This window comes from Platalea leucorodia, assembly GCF_965183815.1.
Source record: "Platalea leucorodia genome assembly, chromosome: 21".
Lineage (NCBI taxonomy): Eukaryota > Metazoa > Chordata > Aves > Pelecaniformes > Threskiornithidae > Platalea > Platalea leucorodia.
Genome location: NC_138843.1, coordinates 6058853 through 6075625, shown reverse-complemented (window position 1 = coordinate 6075625; position 16773 = coordinate 6058853). Strand labels below are relative to the sequence as shown.

The following is a 16773-nucleotide window of genomic DNA, read 5'->3' as shown; positions in this document are numbered from 1 at the left end:
GCCCCAGCCGAAGGTAGGCGCCCCATTCCCCCGGTGTTAACGCAGCTCCGTCTCCCGTGATGAATCGAGCCCCTCTTTGAAGCTCCCCCGTCTGTTATTTACAACAAGCAGCAGCTGATAATTGGCAACTTAGGGAGAACCTGAATTGTTGCTGCTAAACCCCCCCTGGAGTCAGGACACGACCCCCGTCCCTGGCGGGGCACCCCCGTTCCCCACGGCCGCACGGGGCCCCGGGGTGCGGAGCATCCCCCGCTGTGGCGCATCCCGGAGACCCAGCGGGCTCTGGGGAACCGGGGCACCGCTCCCGGGGCACAACCAGGGACCGCCCCGGCCTGCTGGGGTTTTTTTGTTTTATTTTTTCTTGTGCAAGCTCAGTTCCCAGTGTTCCTTTTCCAGCCCTGCTGCAAACCCAACGCAGCCATGCTGACGAGGACGGACACCACGCCGGGCTCTATCCCGGCTGCTGGGGCAGCCCGAGGGGTCCAGGGCCCCAGTGTGGGGGGACAGGGATGGGGAACGGGGATGGGGAATGGGGATGGGGAACAGGGATGGGGAAGGGGGATGGGGAAAAGGGATGGAGAAGGGGGATGGGGAAGGGGGACGGGGATGGGGAATGGGGAACAGGGATGGGGAATGGGGATGAGGACAGGGACGGGGATGGGGAACGGGGAACAGGGATGGGGAACGGGGATGGGGAAGGGGATGGAGAATGGGGACGGGGATGGGGAATGGGGAAGGGGAAAAGGGATGGAGAAGGGGGATGGGGAAGGGGGACGGGGGTGGGGAACGGGGATAGGGATGGGGAACGGGGACGGGGAACGGGATGGAGAACGGGGAATGGGAATGGGGACGGGGAACGGGAATGGGGACGGGGAACAGGGATGGGGAACGGGGATGGGGACGGGGACGGACGGGAGCGGGGAGCGGCCGAGGCGGAGCCCGGCGGTGCCGCGGTGATGGCGGCGGTGCCGCCCCGTCCCGTCCCGTCCCGCCCCCCGGTCCCGTCGTGACCCCGAGGGCCGATCGCTTCCAGGGCGGCCCCGGCTCCCGATTTGAAAATGCAGGAGCGGCTGCTGGTGCTGCTCTGCGCGCTGGCGCGGCGGCGGGCGGGCGGGCGGCGGGCGATGGCCGGGGCCGGGGCCGGGGCCGGGGCCGGGGCCGGGGCCGGGGCCGGGGGCTGGGACGGGCCGCAGCGGCGCGCCTGGCTCCGGCACTACTACAGCCAGCGGCAGAAGCGGCTCATGACGGTGAGCGGGACGCGGGGGGCGGCGGGGGCCGGGCGCGGTCGGTGGGGAAGGGAGGCGGGGACGCGGGGAGGGGCCGGGCCGGGAGGGTGGGGGAGAGCGGGACACAAAGGACGGGGGAGCTGGGGGGGGGGCGGGGAGCGGGGTGGGAAGGGCGCGGGGGGACACGGGGCGTGGGGAGGGAAAACATGGGGAATGGGGGGAGGTGGGGGACGCAAAGTGCGGGGGTGGGAAGGGGGGGGACACGGGGGGGCACAGGGGTCAGATGGGGACACGGAGGGTGGGGGACACGAAACAGGGACAGGATGGATGGGGGACACAAGGGACACGGGGGGGGACAGAGGTCACACGGGGACACAAAGGGTCGCGGATGTGGGGGGCGCGTGGGACATAAAACACAGGGACAGGAAGGAGGGGGGATGCGTGGGACACGGGGGGACACAGAGGTCACATGGGGACACAAAGGGTCAGGGACATGTGGGACGTGTGGGACACGAAACAGGGACAGGAAGGATGGGGAACACAAGGGACATAAAACAGGGATAGGAAGGACTGGGGACGCATGGGACATGGGGGGGACACAGAGGTCACACGGGGACACAAAGGGTGGCAGACATGGGGGACACAAAACAGGGATAGGAAGGATGAGGGACATGTGGGACATGGGGGGGACACAGAGGTCACATGGGGACATGAAGGGTGGCGGACATGGGGGACACAAAACAGGGATAGGAAGGATTGGGGACATGTGGGACATGGGGGGGACACAGAGGTCACACGGGGACACAAAGGGTGGCGGACATGGGGGACACAAAACACAGGGATAGGAAGGATGAGGGACACGGGGGGGCACAGAAGGTGGCGGATGTGGGGGACAAAACACAGGGATAGGAGGGATGGGGGACACAAAGGACATGGGGGGGACAGAGGTCACATGGGGACACAAAGGGTCGTGGATGTGGGGGACATGTGGGACGCAAAACACAGGGACAGGAAGAATGGGAGACGCATGGGACACAGAGGTCACATGGGGACACAAAGGGTCATGGACGTGGGGGACACGTGGGACACGAAACAGGGACAGGAAGGATGGGGGACACGTGGGACATAAAACAGGGATAGGAAGGATGGGGGATGCGTGGGACACAGGGGGGACACAGAGGTCACATGGGGACACGAAGGATGGCGGACATGGGGGACACAAAACACAGGGATAGGAAGGATGGGGGACACGTGGGACATGGGGGGGACACAGAGGTCACATGGGGACATGAAGGGTGGCGGACATGGGGGACACAAAACACGGAATAGGAAGGATGGGGGACACGGGACATGGGGGGGCAAAGAGGGTGGCGGATGTGGGGGACAAAACACAGGGATAAGAGGGATGGGGGACACAAAGGACATGGGGGGGACAGAGGTCACATGGGGACACAAAGGGTCATGGACATGGGGGACACGTGGGACATGAAACAGGGACAGGAAGGATGGGGGACGCGTGGGACATGGAGGGGACACAGAGGTCACATGGGGACACAAAGGATTGTGGACGTGGGGGACATGTGGGACACGAAACACAGGGATAGGAAAGCTGGGGGACACAAAGGACACAGGGGGACACACAGAGGTCACAAAGGATGGGGGGACACGAGGGACAGGGGAGTTGGAGGACGCGGGGCGTGAAGCCAGGCACAAAGGACAGGGACATGAAGGAGGGGGTGACATCAAAGGTGGGGGCCGCAGAGGATGGGGGATACGAGGGGCCTGGGGACACATGGCGGCGAGGACAGGCTGGGGGGCGAACGCAGGGAGCCCACCTGCCCGGGCAGTTGCTGAGGAAGGTGAAAAAAGCCTCTTTTCGGCTTAAAGATGTTTTTTAGAATTTAATAACAGATAAACGATTCCTGTGGAGGGGCCAGGAGCGCGGGTGCTTGCGTCCCTTCCAAATCACGACCAAGGCCGCGGTTCACTCAGTTGCAGGAAAGCAAGTAATACTCATTAAAAAATAAAACCACAGAGTAAGCGGCCGCCCCAAAAAGGGGACTTTTCCGGAAGGCTCCTCGTCTGCGGCACCGGGACCTCTTGTCCAGGGTCACAACTATGGCCCGGTGGGTTTGCGATGGCGTTTCCCAGGAATAGGAGGATTTGACCCAGTGGTGGTGCCGGTCGGGACCACCGGCCGCATGGTGCTGGGCGTCCTCCTTGCCTTGCGCAGGTCGCTTGAGCCAGCTGGCGGTCGCGGGGGGTCCCAGCGAAGCGCTGGGCGGGGGCTGTCGGTGGGGAAGTGCCATCTCACGCCCCTCTTGTCTCCCCTCCGTGCTGCAGCTCCTGATCGCTCGCCGGAGGAGAACCAGCTGCTACTTCTACCCCCGCGCCTGGCCCAGTGTCAGGAGCGCGGACTGGTGGGAGCGGGTGGTCCTGAAGGAGTTTGGGCCCCAGGACTGGCTGGAGAAGTTTCGGATGTCCAAGGAGACCTTCTTCTATGTCTGCAACCAGCTGCGGCCCGGGCTGGCTCCACACAGCGCCCACTTCCACCCCACCCTGCCCCTGGAGAAGAGGGTGGCCGTGGCCCTGTGGCACTTGGCCACCAACGTGGAGTACCAGACTCTCAGCCCGCTCTTCGGCGTGGGACCCTCTACGGTGCAGACGTGCGTCCGGGAGGTGAGCTACGCCGTCGTCTTGCTGCTGAAGCCTCTCTACCTCCGGCTGCCCAACGAGAAGGAGCTGGAGAACATGGTGCGCATCTTCCGTACCCGCTGGGGCTTCCCGCACTGCATCGGCGCCCTGGACAGCCTCCACATCCCCATCCACCCGCCCCTGCGCCTCAGCGCCGACTACTGCAACGGCCAGGGCTGGCACTCCATCCTGACGCAGGCCACCGTGGACGGGCTGGGCCAGTTCTGGGACGTCTCCACCGCCTTTCCCGGCAGCATGGAGAACAGCGCGGTCCTGGAGAGCTCCAGCCTGTGGGTGCTGGCCAAGGAGGGCCGGCTGTGCCCCAACCCTCCCAAGCACTTCATGGGGAAGGCGCAGAAGTACGTGCTGCTGGGCGATGCCACCTACCCCTTGCAAGACTGGATCCTCAAGCCCTACCAGGAGGACGAGAACCTCACCCAGCGGCAGCTGCAGTTCAACTACCGCCTGAAGCGGGCGCACAGCGTGATCGAGAATGCCTTCCTGCGCCTGAAGGCGCGCTGGCAGATCCTCCTGAAGTGCGACGACTGCAGCCTGGAGCTGCTGCCCACCCTCGTCCTCGCCTGCTGCATCCTGCACAACGTCTGCGAAGCCCACGACAACCCCTTCAACGAGGAGTGGCTGGAGGGCACCGAGCCGACCGAGCTGCCCAAGCCCTGCCAGCCCGCGCCCGCCGCCATGGAGGACGGCCGGGCCGAGCAAGTGCGCGAGCTGATGTGCCAGTACTTCGAGAGCTGCGGGGAGGGCTGACGGGGCCAGCAGGGAGAAGCAGCCCCGCGCATCCTTGCTCACAGACTTCCCACGGACTCCGGCAAACGTTGGCCCAGCGGTACCGGGCTGTTCGGCAAAGGACTGCACCCTCTCGCCTCTGCTGAAGGCTACCGGCGGAGCGAGGAAGGCTGCCGGCTGCACCAGCCGTTCCTGGGGCGGGGAGGGGGGCGGCTGCATCACACTCGTGCTGGTTTTGCCGCGGTGGTTTCAGGCAGTGGAATGTATTTTGTGCCCTTGCTCTCTTCCAGGATTTGAGCAGTCTGGTGGTGTGTTGTGTGCCGCGTGGGCAAAGCGGGGATCGGGGCCGGGCGAGGGAGAGGGCTGCCTGGGGCTCTGGGAGCATGTCTCTGTCCCGAGGCCCCTCCGTCAGGCTGAAACCAGCAGGAGGCTTGAAATAAGAAGGCAAAACCCCTTTGAAGATATAAAACTTGCTGCGTAAACACGCTTGGGAGGGGAAGGGAAGGAAGAGGCAGAGCAGTGACTTGCCAGGGGCTGGCACCAGCCCGGAATGAAATTGCATTTGCAAACTCCCGCTCTGCTGCTGCTCGGGCGGCGCGTGCTGCCCTCGGGGGAGCGGGCTGAGCCGCCATGGCCTGGCCTCCCCCCTCACTCCTTTGCCGTGAGCGTCCGTGGCTCGGCCCCCGGGCTCCCTCCCCGTCCCGCCGGCCAGCCCTTTCTGCCGGCACCTCTGATCTCTGTCTGCGGCCCGGCTGCATCGTGAGCAGACGCACGCAGCTCTGCCCCCCGTATCGTCTGAGAAATCGAGCGGCTGCGGTTTATTCCCCCGCTGTCCTCCTGCCGCAGGCTGGAGCCTGGTGGCACGCTGCCTCTGCCGTGTTGGGGCAGGGCCGGCTGCCGGAGAGCAAAGGCGCCTCCATCAGCGCTTTGCTGGGAGGTGGTAGGCGGGGGGGACGGCACGGACCCGTCCCGCCGTGCCACCCTTCCCGTGGGACCAGGATCCGCTGCCCGCGGGGCTCGGCAGGGCCGGGGTGTCCCAGCTGATGGCGGCTGGCAGAGCCCCAGCGGGGACGAATGCGGCCTCGACCATGGCCTCAACCGGAGGAGGGCGGCTGCTGGCTCCCACCCGCGGCGTGGGTGTAGGGGAGACGTCACGCTGCTGTCCCGGGCGGCTCGGGGCCAGCTCCAGCGGGGACCGTGTCCCGGCCCTCGGGCAGCCATGCTCCCCGGGGAAGGGGCTCCCTGTGGCTGAGGGGGGCCTCCAGCACCCCCGGCCTCCTGCCCCTCACGCTGGCTTGGGCGGCCATGGGGCAGTGGGGGGCCTTGGGGCAGCCACAGGGGCCATGGGGCAGCACTGAGGCTGGGGGCCATGGGGCAGCACTGGGGCTGGGGACCGTGAGGCAGCACTGGGGCTGGGGGCCATGGCAACCATGGGGCAGCACTGGGGGCCATGGGGGCCATGGGACAGCACTGCTGGCCATGGGGCAGCACTGGGGGCCATGGGGCAGCCATGGGGGCGGCCATGGGGCAGAACTGGGGCCATGGGGCAGGCATGGGGCAGCACTGGTGGCCGTGGGGCTGCATGGGGACCATGGGGCAGCACTGGGGCCATGGGGCAGCACTGGGGGCTAATGGTGGCCATGGGGCCACGGCGCAGCCATGCCCCACCCCGGGCCTGCGCTCCGCCACCACCGCGCATGCGCTGCCAGTGCCCCGCGTTCCCCCGGCCGCTCCCACTCGGCAGGGGCGGGGGGGGGGCGGGGGGAAGGCAGCACCCCCCCCACGTGGGCGGGCTCGGCGCGGCCCCGCCCTCCCCTACCCGGAAGTGCGATGGTAGGAGCCGCCGGCGCGGTCACGTGAGGGAGCAGCATGGCGGCGGGCGGTGAGTGCGGGAGGCCCGGGCCGGGCCCTGGCGGGACCGAGGGGACGGGGGCACGGCCCGGCCCGGCCCGGCCCGGCGGCTCCGGCTGGACGGGGCCCGGCTGTGCGCGGTCGCGGTGGGGGACGGGGGAGGCCGTGTCGGTTCTGGGGGATCCGGTCAAACCGGGTCCGGGCACTTCCCGTGGGGTCAGGCCCGGCCGCGGGGTCCGGTTCTGCTCCGTCCACGGGGCCGGGGCTCGCCTGCTGCGCCCGGGCACCCCCTTCGCCCCGCGGCGTGAGGGACCGGTTGCACCCAGGGCCTCCCCCCGACCCCCTTCCCCCTGCGCAGGAGCGTGACCGGAGGGAGCCCCGCCAGAGGCCTGCGTGCGCCCGGTCCTGCCCTCCCCGCCTCCCCCGGCAGCATGGTGACAGAGCAGGAGGTGGAGGCCATCGGCCGGACGCTGGTGGACGCGGCCCAGCCCCTGCCCGCCCGGTTCCGGGCTCTCTTCACCCTACGCAACCTGGGCGGCCGCACGGCGGTGGACTGGATCAGCCGGGCCTTCGGGGATGGCTCTGCGCTGCTGAAGCATGAGCTGGCCTACTGCCTGGGGCAGATGCAGGACGAAGCGGCCATCCCTGTGCTCATCCGGGTGCTGGAGGACACCAGCCAGGAGCCCATGGTCAGGCACGAGGCAGGTACGATGGCCGCTGCGGGGGACTTTGTGGGTGCGGGGGACTTTGTGGGTGCTTCCCCCCGTGCTGAACAGCTCGTGCTGGCCTGATCCAACTCGGGTGTCGTGGCTTGGAAAACCCTGAGGCATGTAACCGCCTTATGGCGTCCCCTGGCTGGACTGGTTGGCCAGGCCCACCCCTTCCTGCTGGCCAGGCTGGCTCCTGCCATGTTTATTTGCTTGCCTGTCTCGTTTAGGATCGGTCAGAGTCAGGCCTGTGTCCCCACTTCGGAGCGGGGTGAGGCTTTGCCAGAGGACACAGCAGGGTCCTCCGCATGTAGACATCTTGGTAACGTCCTGACACGTCCTTCCTTCAGGTGAAGCCCTGGGTGCTATCGGGAATCCCGACGTGCTGGATATCCTGAAACGCTATGCAGAGGATCCCGTGATTGAGGTGAGGCTCTTGTGGGGCTCGTTTCCCCTGGGGTGCAGCGCTGCTGGTCCAGGAGGGTGAGGCAGGTCCCTCCTGGGCAGCCTCCGGCTGTGGACAGGGACACCACGAGTGGCATTGTGCCGCGTGCTGGTGCCCAGCCGCCGTCGGGAAGCCCTGGGCGCCCTCCCAGCACCGTTCGGTGCTGTCCCGCAGCCAGGGCCGTGTCCCCGCAGGTGGCGGAGACGTGTCAGCTGGCAGTGAGGAGGCTGGAGTGGCTGCAGGAGAACAAACAGGAGCCGGGCACCAGCCCCTACCTCTCCGTGGATCCTGCTCCTCCTGCCGAGGAGACGGACGTCGCCAAACTCCGCGAAACCCTCCTGGATGAGTCGCGCACACTGTTCGACCGCTACAGGGCCATGTTTGCCCTGCGAAACCTGGGAGGCCAGGCTGCCGTGCTGGCGCTGGCGGACGGTAAGGGCCAGCGTGAGGCTCCCTGCAGTCTCCTCGTTGTGAGTCTGTGCAGGTTAATCTGGGATTAGCCCTTCCCAAGTCCAGGGCTGCCAGAGCTGTGGGGCTCCTTTTAGGCTCTTCACGCATTTGTTTCTAGAGCTGCTGTACCCCTCCTTGCTTGCAAGAGCCACATCACAAAGCGCTCGGTGCTTTCTGGTGTTCGCAGCCCCCTCGCTGTCCTCCAGGCCCCCTTTCTCCGTGGGTCCGGGTGGGAGAGGGCACAGTCCGTAATGTTGGCTTGGGACCAACTGGTCTGACCTGGTGGGACCTGGCCCCAGGGTGTCGGGGGTCCTGCTCTCCCGTCCTGGAAAGTCAGAGGCTGCCAACCTCATCTTGGGGTTTGGGAGTAGCTCTGGAGAGAGGAATGAATGCCTCCTGAGTGGGGAAGGGGCAGACCACAGCCCAGGAGCTGTTTGGATCCACCCCGCAGCCCAAGGGAAGTGGACGAGGCTCTTCAGCCATCCGGGACGAGCCGAGGGCACGTCTGCGCTGTGAGATGAGGTGTGCAGGGATCCGTCAGCTCCTGCTGCGGCTCCTCAGTCCCGCAGCATGGAAGGGCGTGAGGCTGTGCTGCCAGCCCGGCCCAGGCACACCGCGCTGCTGGGTGTGGGCAGCGCAGACTCCCCGGGGCAGGCGATGGTGCCGGCAGCTCTGCCGGGAGGGCGGGTGCCGTCGTCACGAGGGGGTGTCCCTGCGCCGCTGGGGCACGGCTGCGGGTGCGTGGTGCTGGGGCTGCCCCGGCTGTGTGGGGTCAGGGAGCAGGGTGGGACAGCCCTTCCCGTAGGTATTTTGTCCCCTTCCCCAAAAGCCCCCATGGGTTTGGGGTGGCAACCACCAGCTCTAACCCTCAGGCCAGCCTGCCCCATGGCTTCCCCCGGTGTCTGGGTGGGGGGCTCTGGCCAAGCATCCCAGTGCATTTTGGGGGCAGTGGCGGCTCACTCTCGCCTCCTCCCCGCAGGACTGCGCTCCGGCAGCGCCCTCTTCCGCCACGAGATCGGCTACGTGCTGGGCCAGATGCAGGATGAGGCCTGCGTCCCGCAGCTGACGGCCACGCTGCGCAGCCGCACCGAGAGCCCCATGGTGCGCCACGAGTGCGCCGAGGCCCTGGGCTCCATCGCCCGCCCCTCCTGCCTGGAGACCCTGCGCGCCTTCGCCTGCGACGAGGAGCGGGTGGTGCGGGAGAGCTGTGAGGTGGCGCTGGACATGTACGAGTATGAGAACGGCACCCAGTTCCAGTACGCCGACGGGCTCTGCAAGCTGCAGGCCTCCACCTGAGCCCCGGCTGGGGGGGCACGGGCTGGGCGCGCTGCCTCCCACACCCCCCGCCGGCTGCGCTTTCATGGCCGCCTCCGTCGACGTGGATCCGTGCCTTGCCGTGGCGGAGAAGGAACTGGATTTGCTCTCTGGCACAATTACAACCGCCTTCTCCCTCCAAATCCAGGCTGAGCTGCTACTTGCCACCCCCCGTTTCCTGGATCTGCCCCTTTTTCCCTGCCAGGATCAGCACCGCCTGCCCGCAGCCTGGCTCGGGGCTTGGACCGGGTGGGCTCTGCTCTGCACGTCGGAGCCTGTCGCGGCTCTGCGGGGCCCAGGGCTGCTCTGGGCTTGCGCTGCCATGGCAGCTCGGCGTGGAACAGGTCCGCTTCCCCTGCCTGAGCTTTGCTGGGGGGCCGCGGCTGGCTTTGGGCACTCGCTCATAGGTTGTAGCGATGCGATGCCTCGAAATAGCCCTTGGTGCCGGTGCTGAGCTGGGTCCCTCCTGGCCTCTGCGGTGGAGGAGCTGCTGTGGGTTTGGCCTCTCCTGTCGGGGCAGGCCAGGGCTGCGCTTGCGGCAGCCTTTGCCCTGGGATGGGGGTTGTTTCATGGCAAAGTTTGGAAGATTTGGCTGCGCTTTTTCTTTCTGCAGGGAATGGCGCTGCCATTAGGGCTTACAGGGTGAGGCAGAGCCTGCCCAGACTTTCCCCTGCGTTTAACCAGACCTGGGAGAGCTGAGGCTGGTGTCTGCTGCCGTCACCCAGCGCCCAAACCCCCTGGGCAGCCCAGCGTGGGTGCGGGGGGGGGGGGGCTGGCAGGGAATAAAGCGCTGGCGGGGGGAGCTCCTGTGTGAGTCGAGCTGTGATTTAGCCCTTGTCCAGATGTGGGGTGCACCCAGAGCCACGGGGTCGGGCCCCGGCAGGGAGCTGCCATAATAGAATCATTTAGGTTGGAAAAGACCTTTAAGATCATCGAATCCAGCCCTAATGGGAGGAGAGAGCATGGGCTGGGGTTCCTGATGGCTTGGGGTAAAGCCCCGCTCCCCACAGCCCTGGCCAGCCCGGGGAGGAGGGCCGACATTGCCCGGGGGTCCCGCTGCACCAGGGGGACTGGCGGCCCGCTGACGGGGCTTTTCCCCTTGACCGAAGTCTCGCTGTGAGTCGCTCCCAGGCTCAATCCTCTTAGTCCCTAAAGCCGCTGCTGCGGCCGGCTCGGCGTCCCTGGGGCTCTGGTGCTTGGGGATGCCGCTGCAGTGGGGAGACCCAGTCTGGTCCAGTTCAGGACCCCATGGAATGAGGTTTTACTGGAGACGTGACCGATTTTGGTCACCGGTACATGCTTACTGGAAGTCAGACCCGTGTGCCCAAGTGCTGTGGAGGGCCTCCTGGCATGTGACGTGGAGGATGAGGGCCACCAAACCTCTTATTCCTCAGCATCGGAGACAAAAACCTGGTGTTTTCGCACCGTTTCAGAGTCAGCAACTGTTTTGGGGCTTCTTGCCTCCCCCCCCCCCCCCCCCATCCTCCGTAGCCCCTGGCTGATGGGCAGGACCCAGCCGGCACCGCCAAGCTTTGGGGTGTCTCTGCGCCTGTTGCCGTCCCCCGTGGGCGATGGGGCAGGGCGGTGGGACCTGCCATTCCCCCCTTGCCTTGTTATCGGGGTAAGGCGGCTGCTGGCTCCCCACCGAGACCTTATCATCGCGCAGGCTTTGGCACACCGCCAGTGTGTTTTCCCGGTGCTTGCCGGTGTGTTTGTCCCCGGTTGCCACCCTGGCTGCTCCGACCCTTGCTCTCCGCTGTTCTCCAGCGTTTCCACAGGTGACTCACTCGCACCACGCAGGGTTGTTTCCAAATCTCTCTGCCAGCATTTGCCTCTGCTCCCCCAAACGCCTTTTAAGCCCAAATTGGAATGAAACTGGCATTTTTGTGGCCAGGATCTGGCCGGGGGCGTCCTGGGTGCAGCAGAGCTGGGACGTGTGCCGGGGTGGAGGAGTGCCCAGGCACCGAGCCCTGACTTGGCACCTTCATCCCTCCCTGGCCAGCCCGCTCTGGGAAGGGTTTGGGGTTTTTTTTTTTCGAGGCTGCTGCTGGTCTGGGCTCAACCCTGCACCCGCCTGGTGCAGAGGGCATCGCTTTCAGGTGGTGCCCGCACCCTGCGCCCCTCTGCAGACTGCTCCTCACCAGCAGAGCGATGCTGGGCACCAGATGCTGCATGTGGTGCCCAAGGTGAAGCTCTGGGAAGGCGACAGCCCCTCGCCGCGGAGCTGCGGCACCCGTCCCCTTGCCCATCACCTCCCAGGTTGGAGGGCGCCGTGTCCTCCGGGGCAGGGCGCTGCTGCCGGGATTTCACACCATCTGCTCGGGGCATGCGGGGAGGGATTTCACCAAGCTCGCGGGAGGCCTTGGGGTGTCCATCCCCATCCCTGCCTTTGGGCGTTCTCCAGCTGCAGACGTTTCCCCGCTCCCGGGGAACGGAGGTGCCTGCGGTGCTGCCAGAGGGGCAGATTCTGGGGACCCTGAGCCGTCTCGGAGCCCGCTGGTCACCCCCAGGCTGAGCCCGCCGGGGCTGTGCCCGGATTAGCAGGCGCTAAGCTCCTTCCCGCGGATGCCACGTCCTTCGGTGACAGCAGGTGAGCGGCTCCCCGTCGCACGGAGGGCGAGTGGCACTGCCACCGGGCATGGGGACCCCGCTGTGCCCGTGAGCCGCCAGCACCCAGGAGCCTCACGGACCCTGATGCCCCTTCTCCCCTGCGGCCTCCTGTGCAGCAGAGGCTTCGGTGGCTCGGGGCTGGGGTGCGGGGGGAGCTGGCGATGGCCTTGGCAGGGAGCACCCCGCTCCCTGGCACCGGGGGGGCGTGGGGGCCCCGGCACTTGCTGCAGTCTCCCCCCGAGGAGGACGGGGTGCTGTATGTGGACTACAAGCCCCCTGCCCTGGACAGCATCCGCCTGCCCCGCTACGTCCTGTACCTGGTGATGGCGGCCACCCTGGTGCTGGTGGTGGCGTACGCCATCGTGGGGCACCTCATCAAGGACCTGGTGCACGACTTCGCCGGTGAGTGCTCCCCAGAGCGGGGTTGAGCTTTGAGGCTCCTTATGGGGCTGGGGGGGGGGGAGGGGGGGTCCCCCAAACCCTTTGCCATAGTGGGGATGTGCCACTGACGGCTCCATCTCTGCCCTCGCAGACTGGGCGTTCGGGCCCAAGCCGGAGGAGGAGAAGGCGGTGATGGCTGAGGGGACCGTGCCGGAGGTGGAGTGGCTGGAGGAGGACGGGGTGCCAGCACCGGGGAACCTGGAGAGCAAAGGTGCCGGCGCCCTGCCAGGCATGGACGTCCCGCTGGGGCTGCTCACCGCCCCGCGCAGCTCCATCTCCTTCGCCGACTCCCACAAGAAGAGATTTTTCTAGGGCCAGGGGACCCCCCTGCCACCAGCGGGTCCCCGCAGCCGTGCCCAGCCGTCAGGTCACAGCACGGCCCCAGACTCGGGTGCAGGGGTGACGCTGCCCGGCGCCGGCACGTGGCCTCACCGTCCTCGGCACAGCCCCACGCGCTTATCTCGGGGCTGCTATCGCTGCCCCCCAATAAAGCGGCCTGCCCCAGCCCTGCTCGCTCGCTCCCTTAGCCAGGCGTGGGTGCGGGGAGGTGGCAGGGCTGGGATGCCCCGAACTTCACCTGGGGACAGCGGCGTCCCTTGGCAGAGCCATGCCGGCCCCCGGGGCGTGGGTGCGTGGGGAGGGACAGACGTGCGGGTGCACACACGTGGACACACGTGTGGGTATGTTAAGGTGGGTGCTCGGGGGTGCAACCCCTGGCAGGGGGCAACACCCCAGGCGTGGGCACAGACACGCGTGGGCGCAGGGGTCATGGACACGGGCGCGCACATGGGAACATGGATGCATGCGCCGACGGGGAGCCCCATGTCAGCACAACCATGCGCAGACGCACGGGGAGGGACGGACAGATGGACAGCTGTATGCCGAGGCTGGATTCGCCCCCGCCAGCCCTCTCAGTGCCCTGACGGTGCCAGGCCGTGCCCCCTCCTGATGGGGCAGAGCTCAGTGGCACCCACAGGTGCCCCCAAAGCCAGTCTGGGGGGGCAAAGCACCCCCAAGCCCCACTTGGGTGGGGGCACCGGGGATGGGGGCTGCGTCGTACAGAGCCCCATCCCCTGCCTTAAACCCAGGCTGGGGCTGGACCACATCCCTCCAGTGGGGACCCCGTCCCCATGTCCCCAGGCTCCTTCTTCACCCCTCGGGGAATCGCCATGGGCAGGGTGGCCCTGCCAAAGCACCCGCTCTGTCCCTGGGGTGCCACCAGCCACCCCGTGCCTCAGTTTCCCCTATGCCTCGGCAGGTGGGGGCTGCGAGGCGCAGCGGAACAGCTCGCCCTGCCAAGTTCTCGCTGATAACACCATTAATATTTAGCTCTTCACGGTACCCGGGCACTCCCTGGGCACGTGACGGGGTCCCGCCGGCACCAGCCGTCACATCTGGGGCACAGCTGACCTGGGGGGGCCGGGGGGGGTGGCCTGGCGCTGTGCAGCCCGGCCCGTGCTGCCCTGTGCCCAGGACGCGGCGGGGCAGGGACCGTGTCTGGGGGGGGAGGCGCTGGCCCGGATCTGCCCCAGCCCTGCCAGCGAGGACGGGGGCGCGGGGCCCCGTGGGCAGAGGGGAGAGACTGGGATGGGGCAGCAGGCAGGGTGGGCACTGCTCCACACATCTGTCTGTCTGTCCATCCACCCATGTCCATCCATCCACTCACCCACCCATCTGTCCAAACACTCACCCATCTAGCCAGCCAGCCAGCCACGCGTCCATCCAGCCACCCACCCCTCCATCCGTCTGTCCGTCCACCCGTCCATCCAACCACCCATCTGTCCGTCCGTCCGTCCATCCATCCACCCACCCACCTGTCTGTCCATCCAACCACCTACCCATCTGTCCATCTGTCTGTCCATCCATCCATCCACTCACCCACCCATCTGTCCGTCTGTCTGTCCAAACACCCACCCACCCATCCATCCACTTGTCCATCCAAACACCCACCCACCCATCTGTCCATCCGTCCATCCATCCACCCGTCCATCCAACCACCCACCCATCTGTCCGTCCATCCACCCACCCGTCCATCCATCCATCCACCCACCCATCTGTCTGTCCATCCATCATCCACCCACCCACCCACCCATCTGTCTGTCCATCCATCCATCCACCCACCCACCCATCTGTCTGTCCGTCTGTCCATCCATCCACCTACCCACCCATCCATCCCTCTGTCCCTCCAAACACCCACCCACCTGTCCATCTGTCCGTCCCTCCCTCCCTCCATCCACCCACCCATCCGTCTGTCCCTTCATCCATCCACCCATCCGTCCGTCCATCTCTCCCTCCCTCCCCTCACCCACCCCAGGGGTGGACCCCAGCCCTGGGCACGGGGCTGCTGCCGCGGTCCCCGGGGTGCTGGCTGCTGGGTGCCGCTGGGTGCCAGTGGCCGAGCCGGGGAGAGGTGCCACCTCCCCGGGGTTCCGGGAGCTGCGTTGCCATGGCACTTGGTGGCACTTGTCCTCTTGAGCTCAATAAAAGCTGCCCGTTGGCCCTGGGTGCAGAGCGCGGCGCCTGCACTCGGCCCCGGCGGCAGCGTGGGAGAGGAGCCCGCCGCGGCGGCAGGATCCGGCCATGCCCAGCCCGAGAATGCCGAGGGCCCAGCAGCCCCTCTCGCTCCTGGTCCTGCTCGTCCTCGCCACCACAGCCCGGGGACAGGCCGGTAGGTGCCCCCGCCGCCCCCCGCACCTCTGCGCCCCGCGGTACCCGGGGTGGGTGGCTGTGCCCGCCCCGGGGCATCGGATCAGCTCCTGGGAGACCTTCCCAGTAGGACCAGTCTGTCCCAGTGCCCCGGTAGCAACCATTTTGGGGGCAGAGCAGAAAGATTTGGGGACACCCGCTTGCTGTCCCCAGTGCTCCCCACGGTGCTGAGTGCTCCCCACGGTGCTGAGCACCCCCCGCTCTGCCGGGACGGGTTGGCTGTGTTGGGGGTGGCTTCCTCGGCACCCAAGGGACGGTGGGGAGGGGGTGGCAATGGGCGCCTGCCGATGTCCCCTGGTGTCCCCAGCGTCCCCTGGTGCCAGCCTCGGCACAGTCAGGACCCTGTGCCATGGGATGGGGGGGGTCCCATCCCCTGCAGGATGGGGTTCCCCTGAAGCCGTCCCCATCCCTGTCCCCATCCCCATCCCTGTCCCCGTCCCCCTGCCGTGCAGGCATCGGCCCCAGGGAGCTGCAGCCCTGGCTCGTCAGCCTCACGGCCGTAGTCGTCTTCCTCTTCATCGTCTTCGTGCTCCTGCTCGTCAACCGGCTCTGGCAGATCAGGATGCGCAGGTGGGCCGGTGCAGCGGGGACGCATCCTGCACCCGCCTCGGCGGGGGGTGCTGGCCCCGGGGGGCCGCGGGGTCCGGCCGTGCCCGGGGCTGGGAGCGGGGTGCTGCGGGGTGGGGCCGGGACCGGCCCCGGGCACCGCTCAGCCCCTCTCTCCCCTCGCAGGAAGGAGGGCGACTTCCAGGAGCCCCAGGGCACTGACAGGTACCGCGGCCCGGGCGCTGCGGGGCTGGCACCGGGCCCACCCCGTCCGGGCCTCGCTTCCCCCCTGGGGACGGCCACATGCTGGCGGTGCCGTGCACGGTTCGGCGGTGCCGTGCGTGGCCCAGTGTGCCCTCGGCACGGCCGAAGGCGACGGTGACGCCCCAGGGCAGCGAGCCCGGGGTGCCCCGTCGCGGGCAGCCATGCCTTGTTGACACCTCGCTCCCGGCAGGCTGGAGGACGGCGGCCACGCCAACCCGGCGGCCGAGAAGGACAGCGACGAGGAGAGCGACGGCGAGGAGCAGAACAAGACCACGTCCTTCTGAGGCGGTGGCCGTCCCCTGCCCCCCCGGTGCCCGGCCCTGGGGACCCCCCCGTCGGGCTCCACGCCCTCAGCCCCGTCCGCAGGGCGCGGATCCGCGCCGGGTTTTGCGGGGCGGCCGCGGGGCGGGAGGTGCCGCGGCGGCCCCGGCTGCCGCCAAGCCCCGGCGTGGATCCGCCGCCCGCCGGAGGGGATCGGGGAGGGCGGGGGCCCCCCGCACCGCCAGCCCTGGGCCGGGGGAGTCTCGCCCGTGGGGGGGGCGGTGGGTGCCCCCCCCCGTACCCAGTAAAGGTCCCCAGGCTCCCCCGGCGTCAAGCGTCTGCTGTCACCGCACGGGGATGGGGCTGTCCCGTGGCCGCCGCGGGGCTCCGCACCCCCAGGATGGGGCCCGCGGCGCTGCCCCGCCGACCCCGAGGGTGCTGGGTGCGGGGCCCCCCCTGGGTGCCACCGGGGCAGGGGCCAACGCGGGGCTCCTGGCATGTGACGAGCTGC

General features: G+C 67.8%; 4 protein-coding genes across 4 annotated transcripts; all 4 read left to right on the top strand.

The window, feature by feature from the left end:
- Positions 1–1185: 1185 nt before the first annotated feature.
- On the top strand, positions 1186–4820 carry LOC309599470 (uncharacterized protein). The gene is made up of 2 exons (XM_082330956.1): positions 1186–1247; positions 3570–4820. The coding sequence occupies exons 1-2, from the start codon at positions 1242–1244 to the stop codon at positions 4686–4688; spliced, it is 1125 nt and encodes a 374-aa protein (XP_082187082.1). The 5' UTR covers positions 1186–1241; the 3' UTR covers positions 4689–4820.
- Positions 4821–6491: 1671 nt separating this feature from the next.
- DOHH (deoxyhypusine hydroxylase) lies at positions 6492–9577 on the top strand. Its single transcript, XM_082331430.1, has 5 exons — positions 6492–6549; positions 6877–7223; positions 7576–7652; positions 7865–8102; positions 9100–9577. The coding sequence occupies exons 2-5, from the start codon at positions 6950–6952 to the stop codon at positions 9414–9416; spliced, it is 906 nt and encodes a 301-aa protein (XP_082187556.1). The 5' UTR covers positions 6492–6549; positions 6877–6949; the 3' UTR covers positions 9417–9577.
- Positions 9578–10888: 1311 nt separating this feature from the next.
- On the top strand, positions 10889–12853 carry SMIM44 (small integral membrane protein 44). Its single transcript, XM_082331431.1, has 2 exons — positions 10889–12446; positions 12577–12853. The coding sequence occupies exons 1-2, from the start codon at positions 12206–12208 to the stop codon at positions 12795–12797; spliced, it is 462 nt and encodes a 153-aa protein (XP_082187557.1). The 5' UTR covers positions 10889–12205; the 3' UTR covers positions 12798–12853.
- A 2227-nt stretch (positions 12854–15080) lies between these two features.
- Positions 15081–16285, top strand: SMIM24 (small integral membrane protein 24; the record flags this gene model as incomplete). The annotated part of the gene is made up of 4 exons (XM_082331139.1): positions 15081–15153; positions 15644–15761; positions 15924–15962; positions 16192–16285. 4 exons carry the CDS (start codon positions 15081–15083, stop codon positions 16283–16285), a joined length of 324 nt encoding a protein of 107 aa, XP_082187265.1.
- Positions 16286–16773: the final 488 nt, after the last annotated feature.

Bases quoted from the DNA above. Each gene is read 5' to 3' on its own strand.
- DOHH (XM_082331430.1), top strand. From the start codon at position 6,950: ATGGTGACAGAGCAGGAGGTGGAGGCCATCGGCCGGACGCTGGTGGAC. The intron at 7,653-7,864 runs GTGAGGCTCTTG...GTGTCCCCGCAG, and splicing joins CAGAGGATCCCGTGATTGAG to GTGGCGGAGACGTGTCAGCT. The intron at 8,103-9,099 runs GTAAGGGCCAGC...TCCTCCCCGCAG, and splicing joins CGTGCTGGCGCTGGCGGACG to GACTGCGCTCCGGCAGCGCC.
- SMIM44 (XM_082331431.1), top strand. From the start codon at position 12,206: ATGGCCTTGGCAGGGAGCACCCCGCTCCCTGGCACCGGGGGGGCGTGG. The intron at 12,447-12,576 runs GTGAGTGCTCCC...CTGCCCTCGCAG, and splicing joins CCTGGTGCACGACTTCGCCG to ACTGGGCGTTCGGGCCCAAG.